Source organism: Notolepis coatsorum (assembly GCF_963971535.1).
Source record: "Notolepis coatsorum genome assembly, chromosome: 10".
Lineage (NCBI taxonomy): Eukaryota > Metazoa > Chordata > Actinopteri > Aulopiformes > Paralepididae > Notolepis > Notolepis coatsorum.
In genome coordinates, this window is record NC_140174.1 from 99417989 (window position 1) to 99444144 (window position 26156).

The 26156-nt window shown below is 45.4% G+C and overlaps 1 protein-coding gene across 1 annotated transcript; it reads right to left on the minus strand.

Annotated features, from left to right (window-relative positions):
* Window positions 1-1106: 1106 nt before the first annotated feature.
* On the minus strand, window positions 1107-12138 carry LOC311235653 (uncharacterized protein; the record flags this gene model as incomplete). Its single annotated transcript, XM_084323118.1, has 4 exons — window positions 12034-12138; window positions 11625-11696; window positions 2940-3150; window positions 1107-1114 (listed from the first exon to the last, which is right to left on the minus strand). Exons 1-4 carry the CDS (start codon window positions 12055-12057, stop codon window positions 1107-1109), a joined length of 315 nt encoding a protein of 104 aa, XP_084179244.1. The 5' UTR covers window positions 12058-12138.
* Between the last annotated feature and the right edge of the window lie 14018 nt (window positions 12139-26156).

The window sequence follows — 26156 nt, forward strand, 5'->3', positions numbered from 1 at the left end:
CCTCCCAGCCACCGGCAACGACATTATCAGCCAAATTTGCTCCACGCTCCAATGTGGGTCTCAAATTGCGGTACAAATCAAGGAGAATGTGTCTCGGTTAGCGAACTCTACTTAACACTATGATTGCCGATGACGAGTTAAGACGTCATTCCTAGCCATGCTCATTCTGCCGAAGACGCCGTAACTCGTCTTTGATGTCAATATTTCAAAAATCTGTGATCGAAATCATATTTCCCCTCCGGAGCCCTGAGACACACTGCAAAGCTCCACTCAACTCTCTAGCGGTTCAAGAGCGCCATATGGTGGCCGATCGGCAGATCGCCAACCGGAAATGACCCTTTGAACCGGAAGTGCTCACCCATATGTGGTCCGGGCACTCGCTATCGTTAGAGAGATTCCGTCTTGACACAGTGAACATCGATCGGTGCAAATAACTCGAAAAAACAACATGATTTGGACGTATATACTATTATACAACCTGGAAATGGATCGGGCATTTCTCCATCCCATAATAGAAAAAATTCTGTTCCACGCTCATCTGCCAGCGGCGCGAGGAAGCCACGGTAAGATTCAGCGTTATATTTTAACGTGTTCCATATAAACTGCTATGATGAACATATGACCCACTCTGGATGAATCATCTAACGCTGCCCACGGAATTATAAACGATCCCCCGCCCATCCGGTCATCATCAGATGATAAGTAGTAACTCCTAGAAGCACATCCAGTTGAATTTTTTTTATCTCGCACAGATTCCTACCAAACTGTATTTGATCATCAATATAATGCATTTAGGGCTATAAATCACGTTCTGAAGAAAGCTGCAGAAAACGATAAAAACATACTTATACTTTAGACCATATTTTAGTATGAATATGTGAATGAAAAAGTTTAACGTTGCTACACCCTGAACAATACATATAGGACATTGAATGGGCCATAATAATGGCAATTTAGCAATAGAATTTAAAAAGTTATAGCCCTGCAAAGAAGGGGAACTTCTCCATAGACAAATAGAGCTGGCGTGGGATGGTAAATTATGAATTTAACCCATGGCGATCAAAGTGTTAATATTATTATGTTCTCTCTCTGCAAATAGACATGCCCTATATCTCTGAAAACATCGGAGTGCACACCGCGAGAAGTATTCCTATAATAACGATATGAACCAGGCTGAATTCATTCGGAAATACCTATTCCAAATACTATTTAGGGTTTGACAATAATTACACTAATGTCGCTATTTTACAATGCACTATAGTGAATTACGGGTCATACAGAACACGTCATTGTTGAAACTAATGCATGAAACTGATGAAAGCATAATGCCGTCCGTCTGCAGTCTTCATATTCTACCGCTGGGCGCCAGGTACGCACGGCCTGAGCTGTGCGTAAATATACGCACAAAGTCAAGCACGCGTTCAAATTGATAAGTCCCACACTTTGCTTAGAAATGATCGTACACACGGGTTACGCACATATCTGTGCATATGCACCATTGATAAATGAGGTCCCAGGCTCTTTGTGCTATAAGTATAAAGTATAGTATTTTGGTTTGCAAAAAAAGTATGCAGTCCTCAAGTTCAAGTTTTTATGCACTGTGCAGTGATGCTGAACTTTTCCAGTGGAACACAAGTTACTTAACATTACACAGGTATGTTATGCACGTTAATTAAGCTATGCATGTTTAGCTTGCTAGCGCTAAGATAGCAGGAGCCGTCGGCCAACAAAGATGTTGTTTCAACAAATGTATTCACAAAATGGATTACCATCCAAACGTTATTGAAGCATCCCATGACCAGTAAGTAGGTACTACTACTCTTAATAACTGCAGCAATATGTGCATAACGCGATACGTTATGCGCTACGTTATGCGCTACCTTATGCGCTACGTTATGCGCTATGTTATGCGCTATGTTATGCGCTATGTTATGCGCTATGTTATGCGCTATGTTATGCGCTATGTTATGCGCTATGTTATGCGCTATGTTATGCGCTATGTTATGCGCTATGTTATGCGCTATGTTATGCGCTATGTTATGCGCTATGTTATGCGCTATGTTATGCGCTATGTTATGTGCTATGTTATGCGCTATGTTATGCGCTATGTTATGCGCTATGTTATGCGCTATGTTATGCGCTATGTTATGCGCTATGTTATGCGCTATGTTATGCGCTATGTTATGCGCTATGTTATGCGCTATGTTATGCGCTACGTTATATGCGCTACGTTATATGCGCTAGGTTATATGCGCTACGTTATATGCGTAAATGTGCGCTATGTGCCTAAAGTCAAGACTCGACAGTACTGAACCAGAACAATTATTTAGGAGCTCATTTTTTGCATGATTAAAAACTATGGTTCGAACGTCTGTTCGAAAAACCCTGGTGATGTTCGAATCCCAAAAACAGGCTTCAGGGACAGCTCTAGTCACATGTACACCTTTGTGTTGCTCATTGAAACCAAATCCCATGGATTCAGTGCTATGACACATTAACAGAGGTCGCCAATGGCCGAGGGGAACACTACTTTAAGTTAAGTTATACTTTATCGCCTTGTGCAAATTCGTCCTCTGCATTTGACCCGTCCTAACTAATTTAAGTGCAGTGGGCAGCCAGACAGTGCAGCGCCTGGGGACCAACTCCACTTGTAATGCCAATACCTTGGTCAAGGGCAACAGCAGGAGTATACAGTATATACCTAGCATACATTTCTTTCTTTTGGACATCTTACTTGTGTCACAACCAGACTTAACCAGACCAAATTGTACATAATAAAAATAAAAAAAAACAAGATAGGAAACAGCACATTCATTGTAATTGTCATATTTAAACATGGTATATGGAGGCTTACAACTTAACTTTGTAGCATTAGCCTACTAAATAATCGTATTCGATCAAAGTAGATAGTAATCGTTCTAAAAAAGAGTTTGTCTTACTTTTCATCCACCCGCCAAACACTTCCATGTCACCATAGAAGAAGGAGATTCCCTTGAGGAAGCCAGCTTTGGCCTTCTGGAGCCTCTGGCCTACAGTCTGCCCTGCAGTCTTCCCTGCATCTGTTTTCTCCTCCTGGACCTTCTTAGACCCCGACTCCTCCGTTGACTGCAGAACAGGGTTGGCCATCAGGGGCTGCAGTTCCTGCAGCTGCTGTATATACGTAAGGGAGAATATACTGTTTGAATTATGTTATATATACGGAATGTAGGCCAGTCTCTGCCACTCTGTTTGTCTGGGAAACGCCATGGCCAAATTTGGCCACTCCCCATTTTACGCAACATCTGGGGCTTTTACTCAAAGCCTACTGCTGTTTACCATCGGAAGGTAGGTGATGTGAAATTATAGTTATTTTAGAATCTATATATAAAATTTCACGAGTATGTATCTATATTTAGTCATCTAAAAACGATTTGATATAAATGTATGCACCAGTAAGAAGCGTGAATCTTGGATTGTGTTGTGGGCGACTGTGTTTTCAAGTACGGCTAGCCTCTAATCGTTGTCCATTATCTCTCCCCACTCGCACCAAGATAATGTCAAATAGTTTGGCTATGCTGCTAGCCATATGTCATGTCCGACGAAAAGGGGTCAAATACATTGTAATCTTAAGCAGAGATCTATCTTTAAATTTTTTTTATACATGAGACTAAGATAAGATATTCCTTTATTGATCACCTTGGGGAAATTCAGGCATCATAGCAGGAGGGGGGAGGCGAGGTACAGCTATGTGGTAATAGTAGAAGACACGATGCAGGTCATAAAATTATAGTAAAGTAGAAAAGTTTAAATAAAAATAGGCAGTGTTTATGTTTATGTTTATGTTTATGCTTATTAGGATCCCCATTAGTCATCATCAATGTGTTGACTATTCTTCCTGGGGTCCTCACAGATATACACATACAAATATGAAACATTCAGTGTAAATCAGTCATATATCACATACATAATCAATAGAAAATAAAACAAAAGGTCATAAGTGTGACGTTTGGGCTTTTTGCCCTCACCTGGGAGCAAAAGCCCAGGGCCCTCATTTATCAATGGTGCGTACGCACAGATATGTGCGTAACCCGTGCATACGATAATTTCTAAGCAAAGTGTGGGACTTATCAATTTGAACGTGTGCTTGACTTTGTGCGTATATATACGCAGTGATGCGTTCCTCATTGCACGCCGTGCAACCAAGATTTGTGAACAGAAGCGCGTGCACACACACGCATGGATGTGCACGGCACGTGCGTGCACACAGGAATGCGCTGCACTCGACAAGTACCCACCTGGGCTACTTTGCATATCAATAGCGCCGGTCCTCAGGTGTGTTAAATACGTTCTCAGATTCGTAGAGGCAATTAGGCAGTGTCTTTAGTCTGTGCTTAAGCGAGGGAACATTTATGCGCATGCACGGGAGCGTGCGCACACGCCTGGAGCGCGCGTGCACGTGGCGTCCTTAGCGTTCGTGCAACCAGTGTTGATATGAGGAACGCAACACTGTATATACAGTACGCACAGCTCAGAGCATGCGTACCTGGCGCCCAGCGGTAGAATATGAAGACTGCACGCACCATGAGACAGACTTTCATGCATTAGTTTACTTTCAGTTTCAACACTGACAGGTTCATATGATGCGTAATTCATTATAGTTCATAGTTCATTGTAAAATAGCGACATTAGTGTAATTATTGTCAAACCCTACATTTTTGTATTTTTGTATGTTTGATTTTATAAAACAGGGGAAGTTCTTGATAAGCCTCTAGGCTTCTAACTTCTCCTTCACAATCGTTATAACTTATTATGTATTGTTTTTACTTCTGTTTAACTGTGTTAATAAACAAACAAACAAAACAAACCCTATAAATATAGCATTTGGAATAGGTCTTTCTTTCCGAATGCAGCATGGTTTATATATAGCGTTATCGGAATACTACAGGGTGTGCGCTGACTGTGCTCCGCGGGGAACTGTTTTCAGAGATAGCAGATAGGAATGAAGTAATGAATGAGGGCCAGTCTAATTGCCGAGAGAACATAATATTAACTAGAGTCCGCTATACCCGAGACACCTCCTTCATTTGTACCGCAATTTGGCACCCAAATTGGAGCGTGGAACAAAACGCACAAATGCCATCCCTGTGCACATTCAAGTCACCTCCACCCTCAGGTCTTTGGCCACCGGCACGGTCCATCGTGATATTGGAGATGGATTAAGCAATGGACTGTTACTGTCCCACCCATGTAGCTGTCAAAGCTCCATCACAAATTCACTTATGTGAATAGAAAGGGGTTCCACTCAGTCAATGTTGCGATGCGCATTTGCCTGATACACGCATACATTCTATCAGCCTACCCAGCATGTAATACGTTCTTTGTTAGAACTCAACTTGTTATTATTTTGCGCATAGATTGCAGAAATACGGGAACGTTTTGATTATATTTAAAAGGCTTTGACATTGTAAAACGAAATAAGTGGATTTTCGAAGCTGTAAGCAGAATACAAGTCATATGAACACCCACGATATAGTGTTCTTCCCCCTTCCTACTGTATAAGAAATAATTAAAAACGCATTGCAACGAGAACAGAGGTTATTTGTTGAGTTTATGTGTATTACAAAACCCTTGCAATAAATGTGTCTTAAATGAATGAAAAGCATACATGCTCTGGATACAGCTAGCATATATCGTGTGGGTGATATGACTTGTATTCTGCTTACAACTTCGAAATTCCACTTATTTCGTTTTACAATGTCAAAGCCTTTTAAATATAATCAAAACGTTCCCGTATTTCTGCAATCTATGCGCATAATAATAACGAGTTGAGTTCTAACAAAGAACGTATTACATGCTGGGTAGGCTGATAGAGTAAACTGTAAATAAAATAGCCACATTATAAAGGATAGGCTATAATAGCAGGGGTTCCCAAACTTTCTTCCCCAGAGCCCCACGATTCCTTGGAGACATAGGAATATGATATATGATATAAGGTATACTGGTCCGTCAGCGAGGAGATAGCCCACAGCGGATAGCCATTAAATGCCATTTGAGAATATAGGCTATTAAGGCAAAACGACGGCCTATAGCCTATACATATTATTTAATGTAAAGCGTAAAGATACAACAGCTAGATTAACGATCAAGTTAGTTTACTGTATGCAGGCTTCGCAGGGCTGTGCCATGTATATGCGCAAGTTACTGTTGCATAATGTAGGCTATGCTATTATATCTAATTTATATAGGCTACCTAATACCGACAACAAAATAGATTGTATGCCTCTACAAATCATATTATACCCGGTAGCCAATCAAACGAAACGAATAAAGGCATTCATATTCCAGCATGGTTATAATGACCAATGACACCAATGCCAAAAAGTCAACGGTCTTTATTAGTATTTTGCGCTGTCCAGGCAGAATTGCAGCAATGGTCTTAGGGAGTCGTTGATATCTGACATCACTGTGTACAAGTCAGCCAGCCTGTCACGTATTTCTCCCATAACACGCGCATTGTCTTCTTGGTTCGACAGTGCGTTAAATTAGTTGCTTAAGCCTTAGACCTCCGTGAACAATCTCGCTTGTGAAGTTTCTCAGAGTTCGCTCGGGTTAGTCCATTATTTCACATCCCATGGGGGTGTTTCATTACCATATATGGATAATCATGCACGAGCATTGACGGTAAGAACTAATGGTATTTATCAACACAGAGTGTCGATAAATCCCGATTTTTCTGTGTGTAGAGACATTCTAAATTCTGTGCTTAAGAATGAAAATAGAACACTTTCTAAGCATTGTTGATTGTTGGCGTCACCCTGGAGTATTTCACCATAAATCGCCATACCTGCACTTTTCAATACATACAGTAAGGCATATGAGTCTGTGACTGAACGTGCTTCTCATCTTGACTAGCTCATCATAGAGGGGGTGGGACAGGAGGGATTCTCCAGGATAGCAGCCAGCTTCCTTCTCATCCCCCTCTCTGCCACCACCTCTATTCTGACCAGCTCGACTCCCACCACGGAGCTAGCTTTCCTCACCAGCTTGTTCTGAGATAGATACTGAGATAGATAAAATAGAAGTACTTTATTGATCCCAAGGGAAATTAAGACCCACAGACTGCTCACAATGAACATTCAGTTAGTCAAAAGAAATAAGGATAGGAATTGTCGTGGAATATATTATCATGTCATTATGGATCTGTGTTGTTTTATCATGTCATACAGCTTGACTCTCGGTATGACCGGGTTGACTGGTTGATGTGTGTATGTCTCTTTAAGAAGACTCCAAGGGACTGACATCTCCCCAGTCATAACAGAGTTGTTGTTTGCTTCCAGTTACTGAGAAACTATTTTGTTTGCCTTCGTCATCATATCTGCTGTATGTTCTGCCATATAGGCCATAGAGCCATAACCCAAGGTTATGGGAACTGTAAGACGGAGCTGTTTTCCTTCCAGGCTATAGCCATAACATAAGTCGTATTATTAATTTATCTAACCAGCCATTTTGTTTTCTTCTACGTCATGTCATGTATTTAATTGTATGTCTGACCAAGGCTCGAGGTCAGTCCTTGGCCAGACGCTAGTGTTAACATATCTGTCTCTGGCTGGTGACTGCCCTTTCAACGTGGCCACGCTGAAATAACCTTTATTATTATTTGTTAATAAACCTTTCTATTATTATTAATAATGACTCAGAATGATTTGTAAACGGCTCATCGTTTAAATCTTTAGAGATTTCCCATTACAGAATACAAATAAAAATACACATACATAGATGAGTAACAAGTTAGGGGCATCCACAGAGAAGCAAGATAATATGCAGACGTTTTACAAATGCTCTCTCTCTCTCTCTCTCTCTCTCTCTCTCTCTCTCTCTCTCTCTCTCTCTCTCTCTCTCTCTCTCTCCCCTCTCTCATTCTCTATCTCCCTGTGACTCTTTTCTCTTTCTCTCTCGTTCCCCATCTCTGTGACTCTCTCTCTGTCTCTGTCTCTGTCTCTCTCTGTCTCTCTCTCTCTCTCTCTCTCTCTCTCTCTCTCTCTCTCTCTCTCTCTCTCTCTCTCTCTCTCTCTCTCTCTCTCTCTCTCTATGATGAATTGAAAATGGGGGACCCTGATGGAAACAAGACGAAAGTCTTTCTCAGGTCTGCATCCTCTTAACAATTGTATGTATTGAGCTGTACTGTACTGTACCCATTCTGCAATCTGTTAATAAACTTTTCAATCAATCAATCAATCTCTCTCTCTCTCTCTCTCTCTCTCTCTCTCTCTCTCTCTCTCTCTCTCTCTTCTCTCTCTCTCTCTCTCTCTCTCTCTCTCTCTCTCTCCTCTCTCTCTCTCTCTCTCTCTCTCTCTCTCTCTCTCTGTAAAAAAAAGAGTCAGTCAGAAAGTGCTCAGACAGGGACAAGCAGTGACCGAGGTAGGTTTGTATGTGTTTGTTTGTTTCTCTACTAGGGATGTGAACAATTATTCGATGATGGATTGATTGATCGTTAAGGATTTACTCGAACACATGACATTTACTCAATCTACTATCAAACAATGATATGTTACAATGTTGTCTGTCTCTTATTACATTTTATACAACGGCATGCACATTTCTCTATTCTGATTGGCTGAAACAGTCCATTTACACGTATGTATAGGGAACAATCCACGCTCCTGGTCCCAGGACCCGCCCACAACCGAATCACATCACTCCGCGTCTCCGCCGTGCGGATTCTTCGGAGAAAACAAGATGGCGGACAATAATAATAATCATATGTTGATAGCGTCATAACGACTAAATATAAAGCGATTCTGTCACGGCGAATGTCTTAGTCCTTTAAACAATGTTGGATGATGTAATTGATGGGTCATGAGTCATTGTAGAACAAAAGAAAAATCGCGGATTGATTATTTGCAATTTTATTTTTAATTTCTTCTTCCTTCCCCCTGACTGCAGCGCTCACTCTCACACTGTCTGACGCTGGCGTACCCACCCACCCCCCTCCACACACACACACACACACACACACACACACACACACACACCCACACACACACACACACACACACACACACACACACACACACACATACACATTCACATACACACACACACACACACACACACACACACACACACACACACACACACACACACACACACACACACACACACACACACACACACACACACACACACACACACACACTCCTGTCTGCAACGGCGGGGGAGAGTCAGACTGAGAGAGAAGCAGCTGAGTGCTGCGCTGTTTTAAGTGAGCATGGTCTATTGAATTGATTGATTGGTTGATTGCTAATTTTATTACTGTACGCCTGGTTTCCAACTGGTTAAGTTTAGGCCCTCTAAAGTAGGTTTAAAAAAATAAATAAAAAAATAGGGCGAAGAAAACTTTTTTTTCCTATAGGGCAAAGAAAACTTTTTAATTTGTTTTACCTACTTTCTATAGAAGCATATAAGAATGAAGTTCTATAGAAAGTAGGTCTGCATACCCTTAACAATTGTGTGTATTGAGCCGTACTGTATTGTACCCATTCTGCATCTGGTAATAAAATGTTCAATCAATCATTCCAATAACACACAGTTGGATGTGTTAGTTTGTTGGATCCGTTGGATGCACTTCCGAGCTGCTTCCACATGAGGCAACTTCTCTCAATCATTCCAATAACACACAGTTGGATGTGTTAGTTGGTTGGATGCACTTCCGAGCTGCTTCCACATGAGGCAACTTCTCTCAATCATTCCAATAACACACAGTTGGATGTGTTAGTTGGTTGGATGCACTTCCGAGCTGCTTCCACATGGAGGCAAATTGTATTTTTTGTTGTTGTGGGAACTATTTTTTCTGGCGGATGGTTTTTTCAAAAAATCTTCGATGAATGTGTGTTTATTGTATAGCAATAAGGTTGCATGAATGTGGCAGTTGTATAAAAGCATTACACCACTTGCAGTCGTGATTTGTGAACAATAAACCATTTCTAGGGGGGTCTAACGACCACCCCTAGGCATGGTTTATTGTTCACAAACCACTCCTGCGCGTGATATAATGCTTAAGTAGCCGTCAGTAGAATGGTGTATTTTCAAAGCATGTTTCAATGAACATGATAGAGGGCCATTGTTCTATCTGTTTTATTTTATTTAGTTTTACGTCATTGTGAGATATATAATGATGATTAATGTGATAATGATAATATTGCAGTTCAAATCTGTGGAACAAACTAAAACACTTTGTTTTAATATATTTTATACATTTCAGAATTAAGGTAATCCAAAATCGATGGTGTTAAGCTTCTCTACAAGAAGTTTGCCTTCGTAACGGCACATGGGGCAGGAGCCTATCTCCTGTTTCCGTAGCGTGAGGCAGCTTGATGTACAAGTACACCCCCTGGACATGACGCTAGTATGTCGCAAGAACTTCCCCCCAAACCAACCCTTGATGCTGAGTGTCAAGCAGGGAGGCTATGGGTACCATTTTAAATAGTCTTTGGTATGACTCGGCCGGGGCTTGAACTCCCAGCCTCCCGAAGTCAGGGCGGACACTCTAACCACGAGGCCACTCAGCTTCTCTAAAAAGGAGATTGTTATTCACCAAATTGACCGTGTGCTCCAAAATGCATCCCTCAGTATAAAGGTGGTTCCATGAAAGTCTACGCTGTTCAGAATATCAGTTTGATTTAATCCAGCGTTGGCGTCACAGTAAAAACAAATCTCATGTACCTATTCAAAAAGTTCAAAAGCTATACTGCCCTGTCAAGGCAGACCGCAGTAACTAAAAAAAAGTCAAAATTGAGTTATGAGTGAAATTGAACTTGTCAATAAATGTTTTATCTTGTGACCAAGTTTCAGATGTTAATGTCGCTCAGTTTTGGAGATATGGGGTTTTAAAAACTGCAGTAACTACAAAATCACACTCAAAACCAGGCAGACCGCAGTAACTTCCAAACAGTGAAAAATGGCTTTAAAGTGTTTTGACTTGCCATCCAAAATGTGTTATAGGTAGATAGATGATAGTACCCAGATTTAACATGTATTAATGAAGTAATCTTTAGGCATACAAAAATATGACATAATTATTTTAATTAACCCCCAAAAAGCAGATACTGCACTCTGCTGCACAGTTCCCTTAAATAATTATACAGGTAATGTACAGGCAAAGTGCAGTAACTTCAAATACAATGTTGTTTTCCCTCCAGCTTTCATAACTTAACCTAGCCATTTTGAAAATGAAATTTAACACTTGAATATATTGGAATGATGATGATCCAAATAAAATGGCTAGGTTAAGTTATGAAAGCTGGAGGGAAAACAACATTGTATTTGAAGTTACTGCACTTTGCCTGTACATTACCTGTATACTTATTTAAGGGAACTGTGCAGCAGAGTGCAGTATCTGCTTTTTTGGGGTTAATTAAAATAATTATGTCATATTTTTGTATGCCTAAAGATTACTTCATTAATACATGTTAAATCTGGGTACTATCATCTATCTACCTATAACACATTTTGGATGGCAAGTCAAAAAACTTTAAAGCCATTTTTCTCAGTTTTACTTTTTTGAAGTTACTGCGGTCTGCCTTGACAGGGCAGTATAGTTCAACTATTATTAACCATTTTCTTTAACATCTAATATATTGTCTTACTGTGATGGGAGTGATGACAGAGTGCTCTGGCAGCAAACGAGCACTGGAGCAGAAGATATTCTCTGGAATATCCTGGAGAGAGACGTCAGGGTGTCAGTAAGAAGCATATTCACTCATTCTTCATAGCTTTTACAGGGTAAAGCCATAAGAAGAGTTATAAATCCCACTTTCAAACTCTTTGAATTATATCATATAATTAATGACCTCAGTCAGTTGCAATCCTGCATGTATAAGAGGTCAAATGTAAAGTAATAATAGTAATGATGATTATAATGATAATAATAATAATAATACATACATAAATACATAAAACTAATAATCTTCATATAATTAAAGCTCAGCTGCATTCTTGGGGTTTAATTAAACCTAATTTAAGGTGAAGAGTAGCGTTTCCATGAAGTGCTCCTACCTGTGTGCAGTGTGGTCCAGGCATATGTTCCAGGTTTGATGTTAGGTGTTGATTTCCCCAGTTGGTCTCAAGCTGTACTCAGAAGACCTCCAACCCAGACGTTATATAGCTGCAGACGCCACCGTCCACGTCACCGTCCACGTCTCCCCTCTGCCTCCTCACTTTCCCTCCATATCTTCCTCTTATCTCCTCCTCCTCTAAACAGAGTGATGCTCAGCAGTGATAAAGCAGTATTTCTCTCAAACACACAACACACACATGCACACACACATACACACACCATACAACATTCCATTCTGTCTGACTGCTGCAGCATAACCATGCAGATCTCGTGCAGGGTTGGGAGGAAGCACATGTACACTGTAAACCCGCATGTTCAAAATAATCAATTAGTTTGAGTAGGGTATACTCAATATTCTATGAAAGTTCTACTAACTTGAATGTCTTGAGTTTGTGTGACGTGTTCTTATGTTTTGAGTAAATAAAACTCATAGTTTTTGATTGATTTGGAACTATTCACTTATTAAGTAAGTATAATGTAAAAGCATAACTTAAGTACAACTTAAGATAATTAAGTAGATACAGACTGTAAACCGCATTATGTTTTGAGTAAATAAAACTCACAGTTTTTGATTGACTTGGAATTATTCACTTATTAAGTAAGTATAATGTAAACGCATAACTTAAGTACAACTTAAGATAATTAAGTAGATACAGACTGTAAACCGCATTATGTTTTGAGTAAATAAAACTCATAGTTTTTTATTGACTTGGAACTATTCACTTATTAAGTAAGTATAATGTAAAAGCATAACTTAAGTACAACTTAAGATAATTAAGTAGATACAGACTGTAAACCGCATTATGTTTTGAGTAAATAAAACTCATAGTTTTTGATTGACTTGGAATTATTCACTTATTAAGTAAGTATAATGTAAAAGCATAACTTAAGTACAACTTAAGATAATTAAGTAGATACAGACTGTAAACCGCATTATGTTTTGAGTAAATAAAACTCATAGTTTTTGATTGACTTGGAACTATTCACTTATTAAGTAAGTATAATGTAAAAGCATAACTTAAGTACAACTTAAGATAATTAAGTAGATACAGACTGTAAACCGCATTATGTTTTGAGTAAATAAAACTCATAGTTTTTGATTGACTTGGAATTATTCACTTATTAAGTAAGTATAATGTAAAAGCATAACTTAAGTACAACTTAAGATAATTAAGTAGATACAGACTGTAAACTGCATTATGTTTTGAGTAAATAAAACTCATAGTTTTTTATTGACTTGGAACTATTCACTTATTAAGTAAGTATAATGTAAAAGCATAACTTAAGTACAACTTTATTAACAGATTGCAGAATGGGTATAGAGGTGTGGTAGGTGTGATAGGTCTGAGAGGTGTGATAGGTGGGATTGGTGTGAGAGGTGTGATAGGTGTGAGAGGTGTGAGAGGTGTGAGAGGTGTGATAGGTGTGATAGGTGTGAGAGGTGTGATAGGTGTGATAGGTGGGATAGGTGTGATAGGTGTGATAGGTGTGAGAGGTGTGATAGGTGTGATAGGTGTGAGAGGTGTGATAGGTGTGATAGGTGTGAGAGGTGTGATAGGTGTGAGAGGTGTGATAGGTGTGAGAGGTGTGATAGGTGTGAGAGGTGTGATAGGTGTGAGAGGTGTGATAGGTGTGAGAGGAGTAATAGGTGTGAGAGGTGTGAGAGGTGTGATAGGTGTGATAGGTGTGATAGGTGTGAGAGGTGTGATAGGTGTGATAGGTGTGATAGGTGGGATCGGTGTGAGAGGTGTGATAGGTGTGATAGGTGTGATAGGTGTGATAGGTGTGATAGGTGTGAGAGGTGTGATAGGTGTGATAGGTGTGAGAGGTGTGATAGGTGTGATAGGTGTGAGAGGTGTGAGAGGTGAGATAGGTGTGAGAGGTGTGAGAGGTGTGATAGGTGTGATAGGTGGGATCGGTGTGAGAGGTGTGATAGGTGTGATAGGTGTGAGAGGTGTGAGAGGTGTGATAGGTTTCAAGTTTCAAGTTTCTTTAATAGTTGTCATACAGAAGTACAGAATACTTTCATACAAAATGCTTCTTACTGTTACGCTCCAGAGACTGTGCTAGACAAGATCGTATCAAATAACATAGTATAGCATGTAATTTAGAAGTAGAAAATGAGGTCACAGTGTTCAGTATAGACATATGTACAATGTTCGGTGCAGAATAGACGTAACTGAGTTACCATATAATATACAATACTATGCAGTGTACTAATGTACAGTACTATATAGTGCAAAGCAGAAATGGGATGAGGTACAATTTAGGTACAATTTACAGTAAGGTGTACGAGTTGTAGTGCAATCCTTCATCAATAAATATAAAGTGTGGGGAGTGGGTGCTACAGTGTGTTTGTTTAAAGTGAGTGTGTGCTATAAAGTGTGTGGAGTGGGTGCTACAGTGTGTTTGTTTAAAGTGAGTGTGTGCGTGTGGATGTGTGTGCTATGTGCGTTTGATGGTTGTTGTTGTGTAGTGTTCATTGTTCGTTTAGCAGCCTGATGGCCTGGGGATAGAAGCTTCTTCTGAGTCTTTCTGTGCTCGCCTTGAGACTCCGGTATCGCTTGCCTGACCGCAGCAGTTCAAAGAGGCAGTTGTTCGGGTGACTGGAGTCTTTAATGATTCTCTTAGCCTTGCCCCTGCAACGCTTGTTGTAAATGTTCTGGAGGGTGGGGAGCCCCCCTCCAATTGTGCGTTCGGCTGAACGTGTCACTCTTTGTAGTCTGCTTCGATCTTGTGCAGTGCTATTCCCAAACCAGGAGGTGATGTTGCCAGTCAGGATGCTCTCTATTGTACATGAGTAGAAGTTCTTAAGGATCTTCTGACTGACTTGGAACTTCCTTAGGCGCCTGAGGAAGTAGAGGCGTTGTCGTGCCTTCTTCACAACACTGTCAATGTGTGTGGTCCATGTCAAGTCCTAGGATATGTAGGCTCCGAGGTACTTAAAGCTGTTGACTCTCTCAACCGGTGCCCCGTCGATGCTGAGGGGGCTGTAGTCCTTGACCCCCGACCTCCTGAAGTCCACAATCATCTCCTTTGTTTTGCTGACGTTCAGGGAGAGGCTGTTTTCCTGGCACCATCCCGCCAGGACCTTGACCTCTTCCAGGTAGGCCCTCTCGTCGTTGGCAGAGATCAGGCCCACCACCACTGTGTCGTCAGCAAATTTGATGATTGTATTGCTACTCCGCTGAGCCACACAGTCGTGTGTGTACAGGGAGTAGAGGAGGGGACTCAGAACACAGCCCTGGGGGGCCCCTATGTTGAGGGTGATGGATGAGGAGGTGCAGTTGCCTGCTCTCACCACCTGGGGTCTGCCCGTCAGGAAGTCCAAGACCCACTGGCAGAGGTCATAGTTCAAGCCCATGTCCCTGAGCTTGGCTATGAGTATGGAGGGGACTATGGTATTGAATGCCGAGCTGTAGTCGATGAATAGCATTCTCACATAGTTCCCCTGCCTCTTGTCCAGGTGTGATGCTGCTGTGTGCAGCACATGGGCTATGGCGTCCTCCGTGGACCTGTTGGGGCGGTATGCAAATTGCAGGGGGTCCATGTTGATGGGGAGGGAGGAGCAGATGTAGCCCTTTACTAGCTTCTCAAAGCACTTCATGGCTATGGAGGTGAGAGCTACAGGGCGGTAGTCGTTGAGGCAAGCAGGCTTGGATTTTTTGGGTACAGGGATAATAGTGGACTTCTTCAGGCAGGTGGGGATGACAGCCTGTTCTAAGGACAGGTTAAATATGTCAGTGAATACCGGGGCCAGTTGGTCGGCACAGACTTTTAGGACGCGGCCGGTATGATAGGTGTGATAGGTGTGAGAGGTGTGATAGGTGTGAGAGGTGTGATAGGTGTGAGAGGAGTGATAGGTGTGAGAGGTGTGATAGGTGTGAGAGGTGTGATAGGTGTGATAGGTGTGATAGGTGTGATAGGTGGGATCGGTGTGAGAGGTGTGAGAGGTGTGATAGGTGTGAGAGGTGTGAGAGGTGTGATAGGTGTGAGAGGTGTGATAGGTGTGATAGGTGTGAGAGGTGTGAGAGGTGTGAGAGGTGTGAGATGTGTGATAGGTGTGATAGGTGTGATAGGTGGGATCGGTGTGAGAGGTGTGAGAGGTGTGAGAGGTGTGATAGGTGTGATAGGTGTGAGAGGTCTGATAGGTGTGAGAGGTGTGATAGGTGTGAGAGGAGTGATAGGTGTGAGAGGTGTGATAGGTGTGAGATGTGTGATAGGTGTGATAGGTGTGATAGGTGTGATAGGTGTGAGAGGTGTGAGAGGTGTGATAGGTGTGAGAGGTGTGAGAGGTGTGATAGGTGTGAGAGGTGTGAGAGGTGTGAGAGGTGTGATAGGTGTGAGAGGTGTGAGAGGTGTGATAGGTGTGATAGGTGTGATAGGTGTGAGAGGTGTGATAGGTGTGATAGGTGTGAGAGGTATGATAGGTGTGATGTGTGTGATAGGTGTGAGAGGTGTGAGAGGTGTGATAGGTGTGAGAGGTGTGATAGGTGTGAGAGGTGTGATAGGTGTGAGAGGTGTGATAGGTGTGATTGGTGTGATAGGTGTGAGAGGAGTGATAAGTGTGAGAGGTGTGAGAGGTGTGATAGGTGTGATAGGTGTGATAGGTGTGAGAGGTGTGATAGGTGTGATAGGTGTGATATGTTGGATCGGTGTGAGAGGTGTGATAGGTGTGAGAGGTGTGATAGGTGTGATAGGTGTGATAGGTGTAATAGGTGTGATAGGTGTGATAGGTGTGATAGGTGTGATAGGTGTGATAGGTGTGAGAGGTGTGATAGGTGTGATAGGTGTGAGAGGTGTGATAGGTGTGATAGGTGTGATAGGTGTGAGAGGTGGGATCGGTGTGAGAGGTGTGATAGGTGTGATAGGTGGGATCGGTGTGAGAGGTGTGAGAGGTGTGATAGGTGTGAGAGGTGTGAGAGGTGTGATAGGTGTGATAGGTGTGAGAGGTGTGATAGGTGTGAGAGGTGTGATAGGTGTGAGAGGAGTGATAGGTGTGAGAGGTGTGATAGGTGTGAGATGTGTGATAGGTGTGATAGGTGTGATAGGTGTGATAGGTGTGAGAGGTGTGATAGGTGTGAGAGGTGTGAGAGGTGTGAGAGGTGTGATAGGTGTGAGAGGTGTGATAGGTGTGATAGGTGTGAGAGGTGTGATAGGTGTGAGAGGTGTGAGAGGTGTGAGAGGTGTGATAGGTGTGATAGGTGTGATAGGTGTGATAGGTGTGAGAGGTGTGATAGGTGTGAGAGGTGTGAGAGGTGTGATAGGTGTGATAGGTGTGATAGGTGGGATCAGTGTGAGAGGTGTGATAGGTGTGATAGGTGTGAGAGGTGTGATAGGTGTGATAGGTGTGAGAGGTGTGATAGGTGTGAGAGGTGTGATAGGTGTGAGAGGAGTGATAGGTGTGAGAGGTGTGATAGGTGTGAGAGGTGTGATAGGTGTGATAGGTGTGATAGGTGGGATCGGTGTGAGAGGTGTGATAGGTGTGAGAGGTGTGAGAGGTGTGATAGGTGTGAGAGGTGTGATAGGTGTGAGAGGTGTGATAGGAGAAACAAGATGTTAACACAGTTTTACAACGGTGATTTTACCAACACCCGACGGAGCCAGCACAATACCCAAATGGCCTGTAGCTGACTTGAACACAGATCTTCCGCTACCGAACATCTATGCCCATATTTCCTCGTGAGGAATACTCTCATTTGGATATGAAAGATGGGGCTCACGGTGACAGAGAAAACATCCACTCGTCCAGAAAACACAGGGATCACCAGTGTTAATGGTCGTGGCCCACTAGTTAAACTATAATGGGCTTCAGACCAAGGTCTTCTGTCGCCTAAGAGGCTGAACAAAGGACCCTAGTCTGGGGCCGGTTTTCATAAACATTGTCAACTAGCCCCCATAGCACTAACAGACAAGTGGAGCTTGCCAGCAAAACATAACTCACCAAACCTGGAACCCACCGCTCCTCACAACAGCGGCGCGTCCTACAGCCCAGCTGTGTCTTTACCGCAACCAGCACACAGCAAGGACTGCAGTTGGAAAAGCATGTAGCGGCGCGAACTCCCAATACGAAAACCGGTGGAGGATTTTTAGAATGATCATCATCTTCCAGACACTCCAGTACGAAGACAATATCGCCGTATTTTCTCGAAAATAGTGAGAGAGAAAATAAAGATATGATGTCAACGTATCCTTGTTTTCCAACTCTTCTCCTACCATCACATCACTTCAAGTGGGGATCTGCTGAGGCACTTCCTTGTGGTGAAAGCGAGAAAGGAGGCGAGTGGGTGGCCCCACCCCTGCTTATATGGGTAAGCTGATAGGGGTGTGGTCAGACAAATATTGGGATTAAAGGTACATTGTGGTCTTTATTCAGTGCGCGTGCACGTGTGCGAGGACAGTGCAGAGAGTGACGCCGAGCGAGAGCCATACGATACAGAACCCTGTGAGGCCCCGGGTTGCGAAATGATAACATCACTCTTCCTTTTTTAAAGACCACATTTACATAGTCAATTCATAGTCTATTGGGAATCCTTGTTTGTTTGTTTGTTTATTTACACATATAAAAACAATTACATATATAATACAATATAATCCACAAGGGATGTGTAGGAGAATTGCCTAAAAACCCTCAAGGGGCTTGCATGTGGCATTCACCAGGAAGCAAAATTACATTATATCAAGATAAAATATAAAATCCCCCCCCAAACACACACAAGCAGGCCTACATAGACACCGAAGCAGGCACCCATGCCATACGATTTCTGGTAGAGAAAACAATTAATGACAGGAAGAATATATAATAAAACGAAAATGCAATAACAAAATACAACAAGCCATCAGACCACAGTTTGTAAAGGAAGTCCATATGGGAAGTATTGGTGATCTAGGAGATGAGATTTCAGTGCTCTTTTGAATTTCAGAAAAGAAAATTCCAAAATATGTGGAGGCAAAGAGTTCCACAACTCATAAATGTGTTTATAGGTCTGGTGCCTCACACAACCTGCAAAACCGCCTTCAATCACTTTGTTTTATTGGACTGCATTTGTCAGATTCTAGAATTAGCAGCGACTAGCAACATTGTTCGAATTGCCAGCCGATGTCGAAACATCGCGCAAGGTTTTGAGGTTATCAGCTTTTGACCTAGCCGCAAGCTGTAACCGCAGGGAGGGCTAGGATGCTGTCAATGCTTGTTTACAGACATCTTTGGTTGGATCAGTCTCCCCTTGAGGAGGAGAGAACGTTTTTCCCTCCTCAGGGCTCCCCTCTCCGCAGAGGGACTTTTGGTCTTTCCGCAGGAGCGCAGGCGGTATTTGACCTAGGCCCCACACCCTCACACCGCGCACCAGAGGTGAGGGCGCGGCCTCGCCAGCGGCTGTGGCGAGGCCCCCAACCAGCGGCCATGTTTTCCCCGCCTGAGGTACCCTGGACACAAAGACAACAGGTGATCACAAGGCCGACAGCCTTGGCGGCCGAGGGGTCGGCTACATTAGATGAACATGCCCTAAAAAAACGTTGCCGTCTAGCTGTGTCTAGCTCGCTCTCCGGTCACTCCCCCCCCAACACCAGTGGGATACAGGCTCTGATTTGTTCCCTTTGGCTGCGGGCCGTGTGCCTTCAGTGAAGCACGGGCGGCCCCACGTTTCGCTTCTCATGGGGACAGGGGCTGACACCCAGTTGCGGGCTAGGCCTGGGTCTGTCCGTGAGAATGCTGTGCTGTCAAGCGGCTCCCACGCCACACGTTCTGCGTCTGTGTTTGGTGAGCCTGGTGTTGTGTCTGTCAACGACGAAGGTTGTCAGCGGGGGAACTCGAGGCCCAGGGGGTCGCAGCGCGAGTTCCCCCAGCCCGCCCTCGCCAGGCCGGGTATCACGTTAGTGCCTCCCACGGCCGGAAGACCGGCGGTGGTCAGTCAGGCGCGCGTGATTTGGGTGGTAGTAATATCACTGCAGGGCTACGGTGTTTAGGAACCCACCCTATCGGGCAGTGTGGGGACCTCACGCCTTGCATGTCCAGCTGTAGAACAGTTCCTCAGCAATCCATGCCGGGGAGGTGTTCAGTGGGGGAGCTTTTGTCACCCAGTGTGATGTCAGCTTCCCCCGTATCAAACCGGCCCTTTCTGTCGGGGTCCCCCCTTGGGTGCGATTGCCTCGTTGGTAGTGTCAGGGTGCGATATCCCAGCTCATACTGGACCTGTCCCATGGAAGGTTGAGAATGTTGACCATCTCCCACCTGTTAGACGCTGTCAGGTGGGGGACTGGTTCACCTCCATAGACCTGTAGGATGCGTATTCGCATCCTGATCTTCCATCCTAGGGCTTACCTACGCTTCCTTTGCAGGGCTTAGCGTACAGGTTCCAGAGGCTGCCGTTCGGCTACTCTCTGGCTCCCCGCATCTTCACCAAGTGCGTGGAGACCGCGCTGGGGCCTCTGCGTCGTTGGGGGTTATGAATTGTATTCTGCCCTGGACGACGTTCTGGTCCTTGGCCCGTCAGGGTAGATCGCCAGGTCTCATACCAGGCAGGTGGTGTCTCACCTGCCTGGGTTTTGCTGTAGACTGGAAGTAGAGTTCTCCTCTTCCCAGTCAACGGGTGGAGTACTTGGGCTTTTTCTAAGCTCAAGGTCTATATGGGCATCCCTCTCGGAGCGGCGCCTAGTGGTTGGTTCTCGGCGCGCTCGGGAGGTTCCGTCCTAGGACGGTTACGGCGCTGTCCGTGATGCGCCTGCAGCTGGGGTCCCTCTTGGTCTCCTCTCCATGAGGAGAATACAGAGGTGGTTTTTTCCCAGTATGGAAATGGACCCGGTGTGAGACATGTGGAAGTGGCTGAAGATTCCCATGTCAGTACTGGGGGACCTCATCTTCTGGGGAGGGTCTGGTGCCTTCACCTGCGGGGTCCCCGTGGACAGCAGGCTGTCACACGTCACGGTCTTCACCAACGCCTCCCTCATGGGATGGGGGGGGACGTGTCGGGCCAACGCAGTAGGGGGCAGCTGGCAAGGCCATGCTGCCCGGTCTGCGCTACATTCAATGTGTTGGAATTGAAGGCAGTCCTTCTGGTCCTCAAACGGCTCGACCACCTTGTGGTCGGCAAGCATGTTTTGGTCAGGACGGACAACACGACGTCAGCGTCGTATGTTGTTAGACAGGGAGGAGTGCGCCCCCCGTCTGCACCGGGCGGTGGTCGGGCTCTGGCTATGGGCGTTCTCCATCTGCTCTGTCTGAGGGCTCTCCACATCCCCGGCAGGGAGAATGTGGGTGCAGGTGTGATGTCGCGGGGCGGTCCTCACCCTGACGAGTGGGGACTACATCCAGACATAGTCGGGCAGGTCTGGGACCGATTCCGTGGCCGTCCGGGATTCTGTATGCATCCCCCCCCCCTGATAGCTCAGCTGTTGGGGCGGGTACGTCTGGAGCGCGGGACTTGGTCCTGGTCCAAGCTGGCCGGGGCTCAGCTGTGTGGTCTCCGGCCCTGATTCAGCTCTTGGTGGCCCCGCTGTGGCCTGTTCCGTGGTCACCGCGGGCCCTCTCTCAGGCACGCGGAACTCTGTTCTGCCTCCTGTTCTGGGGCAGCCTCTAGGCTTGGCTGCTGACTGCTGAATCTGGAGGGGATGCGTCTTGACTATTCTGTGGTTAACGCTATCCGGTACGTGCACGCTCCGTCCTCTACCGCGGCTTACGCTGGGGAGTGGCGTATGGTCGAGTGTGGGGGCGGAACATTGTTCAGCCACCCTCTCGTGGAACATTCCTGCTTGGTGCTCGGCTCGGCCCAGGGCTCCAACTGGTCCTGGGCCGGTTGTCGGAGGCACCGTTTGAGCCTCATGAGGAGGCGCCATTGGATCTGCTGTCTTTGAAGCCCGTGTTCTTTTTGGCCATCACCTCCGCTAAACATGTGGATGAGCTGTGTGCTCTCTCGGTGCGGCCTGAGTGCCTGTCTATTCGGCCGATAGCGGTGCGACTCTGAGGCCTAATCCAGTCTTTGTGCCGAAGAATATCCGGAGCTCTTTCGCTCCAGGGATATTGTGGTTCAGGCGTTCGTCCGCCTCCTCACGCTAGTGGGTTGGAGGCGGGCCTTCACCTGTCGTGTCCTGTCCGTGCACTGGGGGTTACCTCAGGACTCTGGCTCTCAGGGCTTCCGTTCAACTGTTTGTTTGTTACGGTGGCCCTTGCGCGGGTGAGGCGCTTTCCAAGCAGCACCTGTCACATTGGTTGTGTGGGGCCATTACCTTTTGTTGCACGTTGGCTGGACAGGTCCCCCCTCGGGCTGCTGCCCTGTTAGCTGCCCTGACAGCGAATACGCATCCTACAGGTCTATGGAGGTGAACCAGTCCCCCACCTGACAGCGTCTAACAGGTGGGAGATGGTCAACATTCTCAACCTTCCATGGGACAGGTCCAGTATGAGCTGGGATATCGCACCCTGACACTACCAACGAGGCAATCGCACCCAAGGGGGGACCCCGACAGAAAGGGCCGGTTTGATACGGGGGAAGCTGACATCACACTGGGTGACAAAAGCTCCCCCACTGAACACCTCCCCGGCATGGATTGCTGAGGAACTGTTCTACAGCTGGACATGCAAGGCGTGAGGTCCCCACACTGCCCGATAGGGTGGGTTCCTAAACACCGTAGCCCTGCAGCTGGCAAGGCCATGCTGCCCGGTCTGCGCTACATTCAATGTGTTGGAATTGAAGGCAGTCCTTCTGGTCCTCAAACGGCTCGACCACCTTGTGGTCGGCAAGCATGTTTTGGTCAGGACGGACAACACGACGTCAGCGTCGTATGTTGTCAGACAGGGAGGAGTGCGCCCCCCGTCTGCACCGGGCGGTGGTCGGGCTCTGGCTATGGGCGTTCTCCATCTGCTCTGTCTGAGGGCTCTCCACATCCCCGGCAGGGAGAATGTGGGTGCAGGTGTGATGTCGCGGGGCGGTCCTCACCCTGACGAGTGGGGACTACATCCAGACATAGTCGGGCAGGTCTGGGACCGATTCCGTGGCCGTCCGGGATTCTGTATGCATCCCCCCCCCCTGATAGCTCAGCTGTTGGGGCGGGTACGTCTGGAGCGCGGGACTTGGTCCTGGTCCAAGCTGGCCGGGGCTCAGCTGTGTGGTCTCCGGCCCTGATTCAGCTCTTGGTGGCCCCGCTGTGGCCTGTTCCGTGGTCACCGCGGGCCCTCTCTCAGGCACGCGGAACTCTGTTCTGCCTCCTGTTCTGGGGCAGCCTCTAGGCTTGGCTGCTGACTGCTGAATCTGGAGGGGATGCGTCTTGACTATTCTGTGGTTAACGCTATCCCGTACGTGCACGCTCCGTCCTCTACCGCGGCTTACGCTGGGGAGTGGCGTATGGTCGAGTGTGGGGGCGGAACATTGTTCAGCCACCCTCTCGTGGAACATTCCTGCTTGGTGCTCGGCTCGGCCCAGGCCTCCAACTGGTCCTGGGCCGGTTGTCGGAGGCACCGTTTGAGCCTCATGAGGAGGCGCCATTGGATCTGCTGTCTTTGAAGCCCGCGTTCTTTTTGGCCATCACCTCCGCTAAACATGTGGATGAGCTGTGTGCTCTCTCGGTGCGGCCTGAGTGCCTGTCTATTCGGCCGATAGCGGTGCGACTCTGAGGCCTAATCCAGTCTTTGTGCCGAAGAATATCCGGAGCTCTTTCGCTCCAGGGATATTGTGGTTCAGGCGTTCGTCCGCCTCCTCGCGCTAGTGGGTTGGAGGCGGGCCTTCACCTGTCGTGTCCTGTCCGTGCACTGGGGGTTACCTCAGGACTCTGGCTCTCAGGGCTTCCGTTCAACTGTTTGTTTGTTACGGTGGCCCTTGCGCGGGTGAGGCGCTTTCCAAGCAGCACCTGTCACATTGGTTGTGTGGGGCCATTACCTTTTGTTGCACGTTGGCTGGACAGGTCCCCCCTCGGGCTGCTGCCCTGTTAGGGGGGGCCTCGTGGAGGACATCTGTGCTGCGGCCTCCTGGTCCTCCCTGGGTCCCTTCGTTAAGTTTTACATCATGGACATGACTGGGGGTTCTGTCTCCCAGGCGGTTCTGAGGTCTGGGACCTCTCCTGCGTCCCGCCATTTGGTGGGCTAGCAGGGGTGTGTGGGTGTGTGCCACGGGGTGCTGTGTCACACGTGGTCCCGCCTGTGCTGTGCGTTTTCAGGGGTCTCTGGTTCCCCCTTTTTTCGCACTTTGGTGGAGTTGACTAACTCCTCCCCTTCGTTAGGACGGGCGGGTGGACGGGACTCCCCTCCTCCCTGGTTGGGGCTTACGGGCCCTCAGGGGGTACACTTGTCGGGCCACGCGTCTGCTCTGTCCCATATCTCATAATGGCAAAGAACGAGACGCGATGGCCAGTATGATAATATAACGAAAGGTTATCCTATAACCTAGTTATATGAATACTGGCTGAGCGTCTCGCTCTTAGCGCCCTGAGGTCCCTTGGTTGGGTTTTCAGTTTTGGAAACTTTTTCCGAGGAGGGTAGAGTGTGACCATGTCCGGCGTCTTATAGCAGGATGCAGGGGCGTGGCCTGGTCACGTGCATGTGAGTGCAATTCTTTGTTCGTGAGCACAGTAGGTGCTAGGAGATAAGATATATCTCATAATGGCAAAGAGCGAGACGCTCAGCCAGTATTCATATAACTAGGTTATAGGATAACCTTTCGTTATGTGCTTATGTAGCACCGTCGTCTGACCTTTTTTTTCTTTTGTGCCTCGTTTTTGGAGACAGTGTGTCTTCTCTTTGCTTTTCCTGTTTTACTGTATAGTTCAGTTAATGCGTTTATGCGATAACGTGTTTTGAAGACTGTGTTGTTGTCTTCCCTTTGTTTTCCCTATTTTGGAGACTTCCGTTTTCCTTGTGCGTCGCTATCGGCGTTTATGCCTTTTGCCCTCAAACAATAAATGAACAGTCCATTTTTTGAGAACCAACACCTGCCTCCTGTCTATCCTCCACCTGTCTGCGTTTGGGTTCTACATCCTATAACACCACCATGCTGTCTAAATGTACCCACTCTGACAGTAACCGTACACAAAAACCACAGTTCGGTACGTACCTCGGTTTTGAAGTCACGGTTCGGTACGGGGGAAAGTTTAAGTTTATTTATTTGGCTTTCCATGTTCCACTCAGGGGTGATGCAGTAACTGTTAGGGTTGTCAATAAATATTCTATATTCAAATTAATAATCGACTTGTTAAAAAATATATATATATATATATTAGATTGTGGGCGTAGTATGTGTATACCTGTCAAGTTATGTGGTTTTTTCTTGGTACCAGTGCTGCCCAAACTTGAAAAACAGCTTGAACCCCAACAGAGGACGCTGGGACAACTCAACTCCAATTTGCAGGTTTTAATGACTTTTCATTTCTTCCAACACATCATCATTCCAAACATGTTGTCATTGAAATCATGTTGTTGAAGGTAGCATCATTGAAGCTAGCATCATCAAAAGTAGCATCATCGAAAGTAGCATCATCGAAAGTAGGTTGAAAACCTTTTAAAAAAAAACACAAAAGTGTGCCACTCCACAAATAACAAGTGCATGCCAAATAATCAAATACATTTCCTTCAATTGTAGTATTTTCAGTATATGATTATTTTTCCTTCCAAACACATTTTATATGTTTTAGGCTATTTTACAGGCCAAATCAATTAGTTTGAATTTCAATTTAACCAAATTAATTTACCAACCTTCCAAATACATTTTAATTTAAATTTAAACAGACCAAATAAATTAGTTTGAATTTCAATTTAACCAAATTAGTTGACCAACCTTCCAAATACATTTTACTTTAAATTTAAACAGACCAAATCAATTATGTTTGAATTTCATTTAACCAAACAATTGTTACTTGATCACAATGGACCAGATCCAACCCAAAGTACACAAAACAACTTGCCAATTGGCATCCCCTCCTATCTAGTTACACAGTACACCCAAACATTCATTAATTGGAATGATTCCCACAAAATTGCCACCAACCCAGCCCTCCATAGGTACAAATTTTTGTGATTTAAACTAACAATTACACAACTACAAAACATAGGGAAGAGTGGGGTAATTTGTGCCAAGGGGCA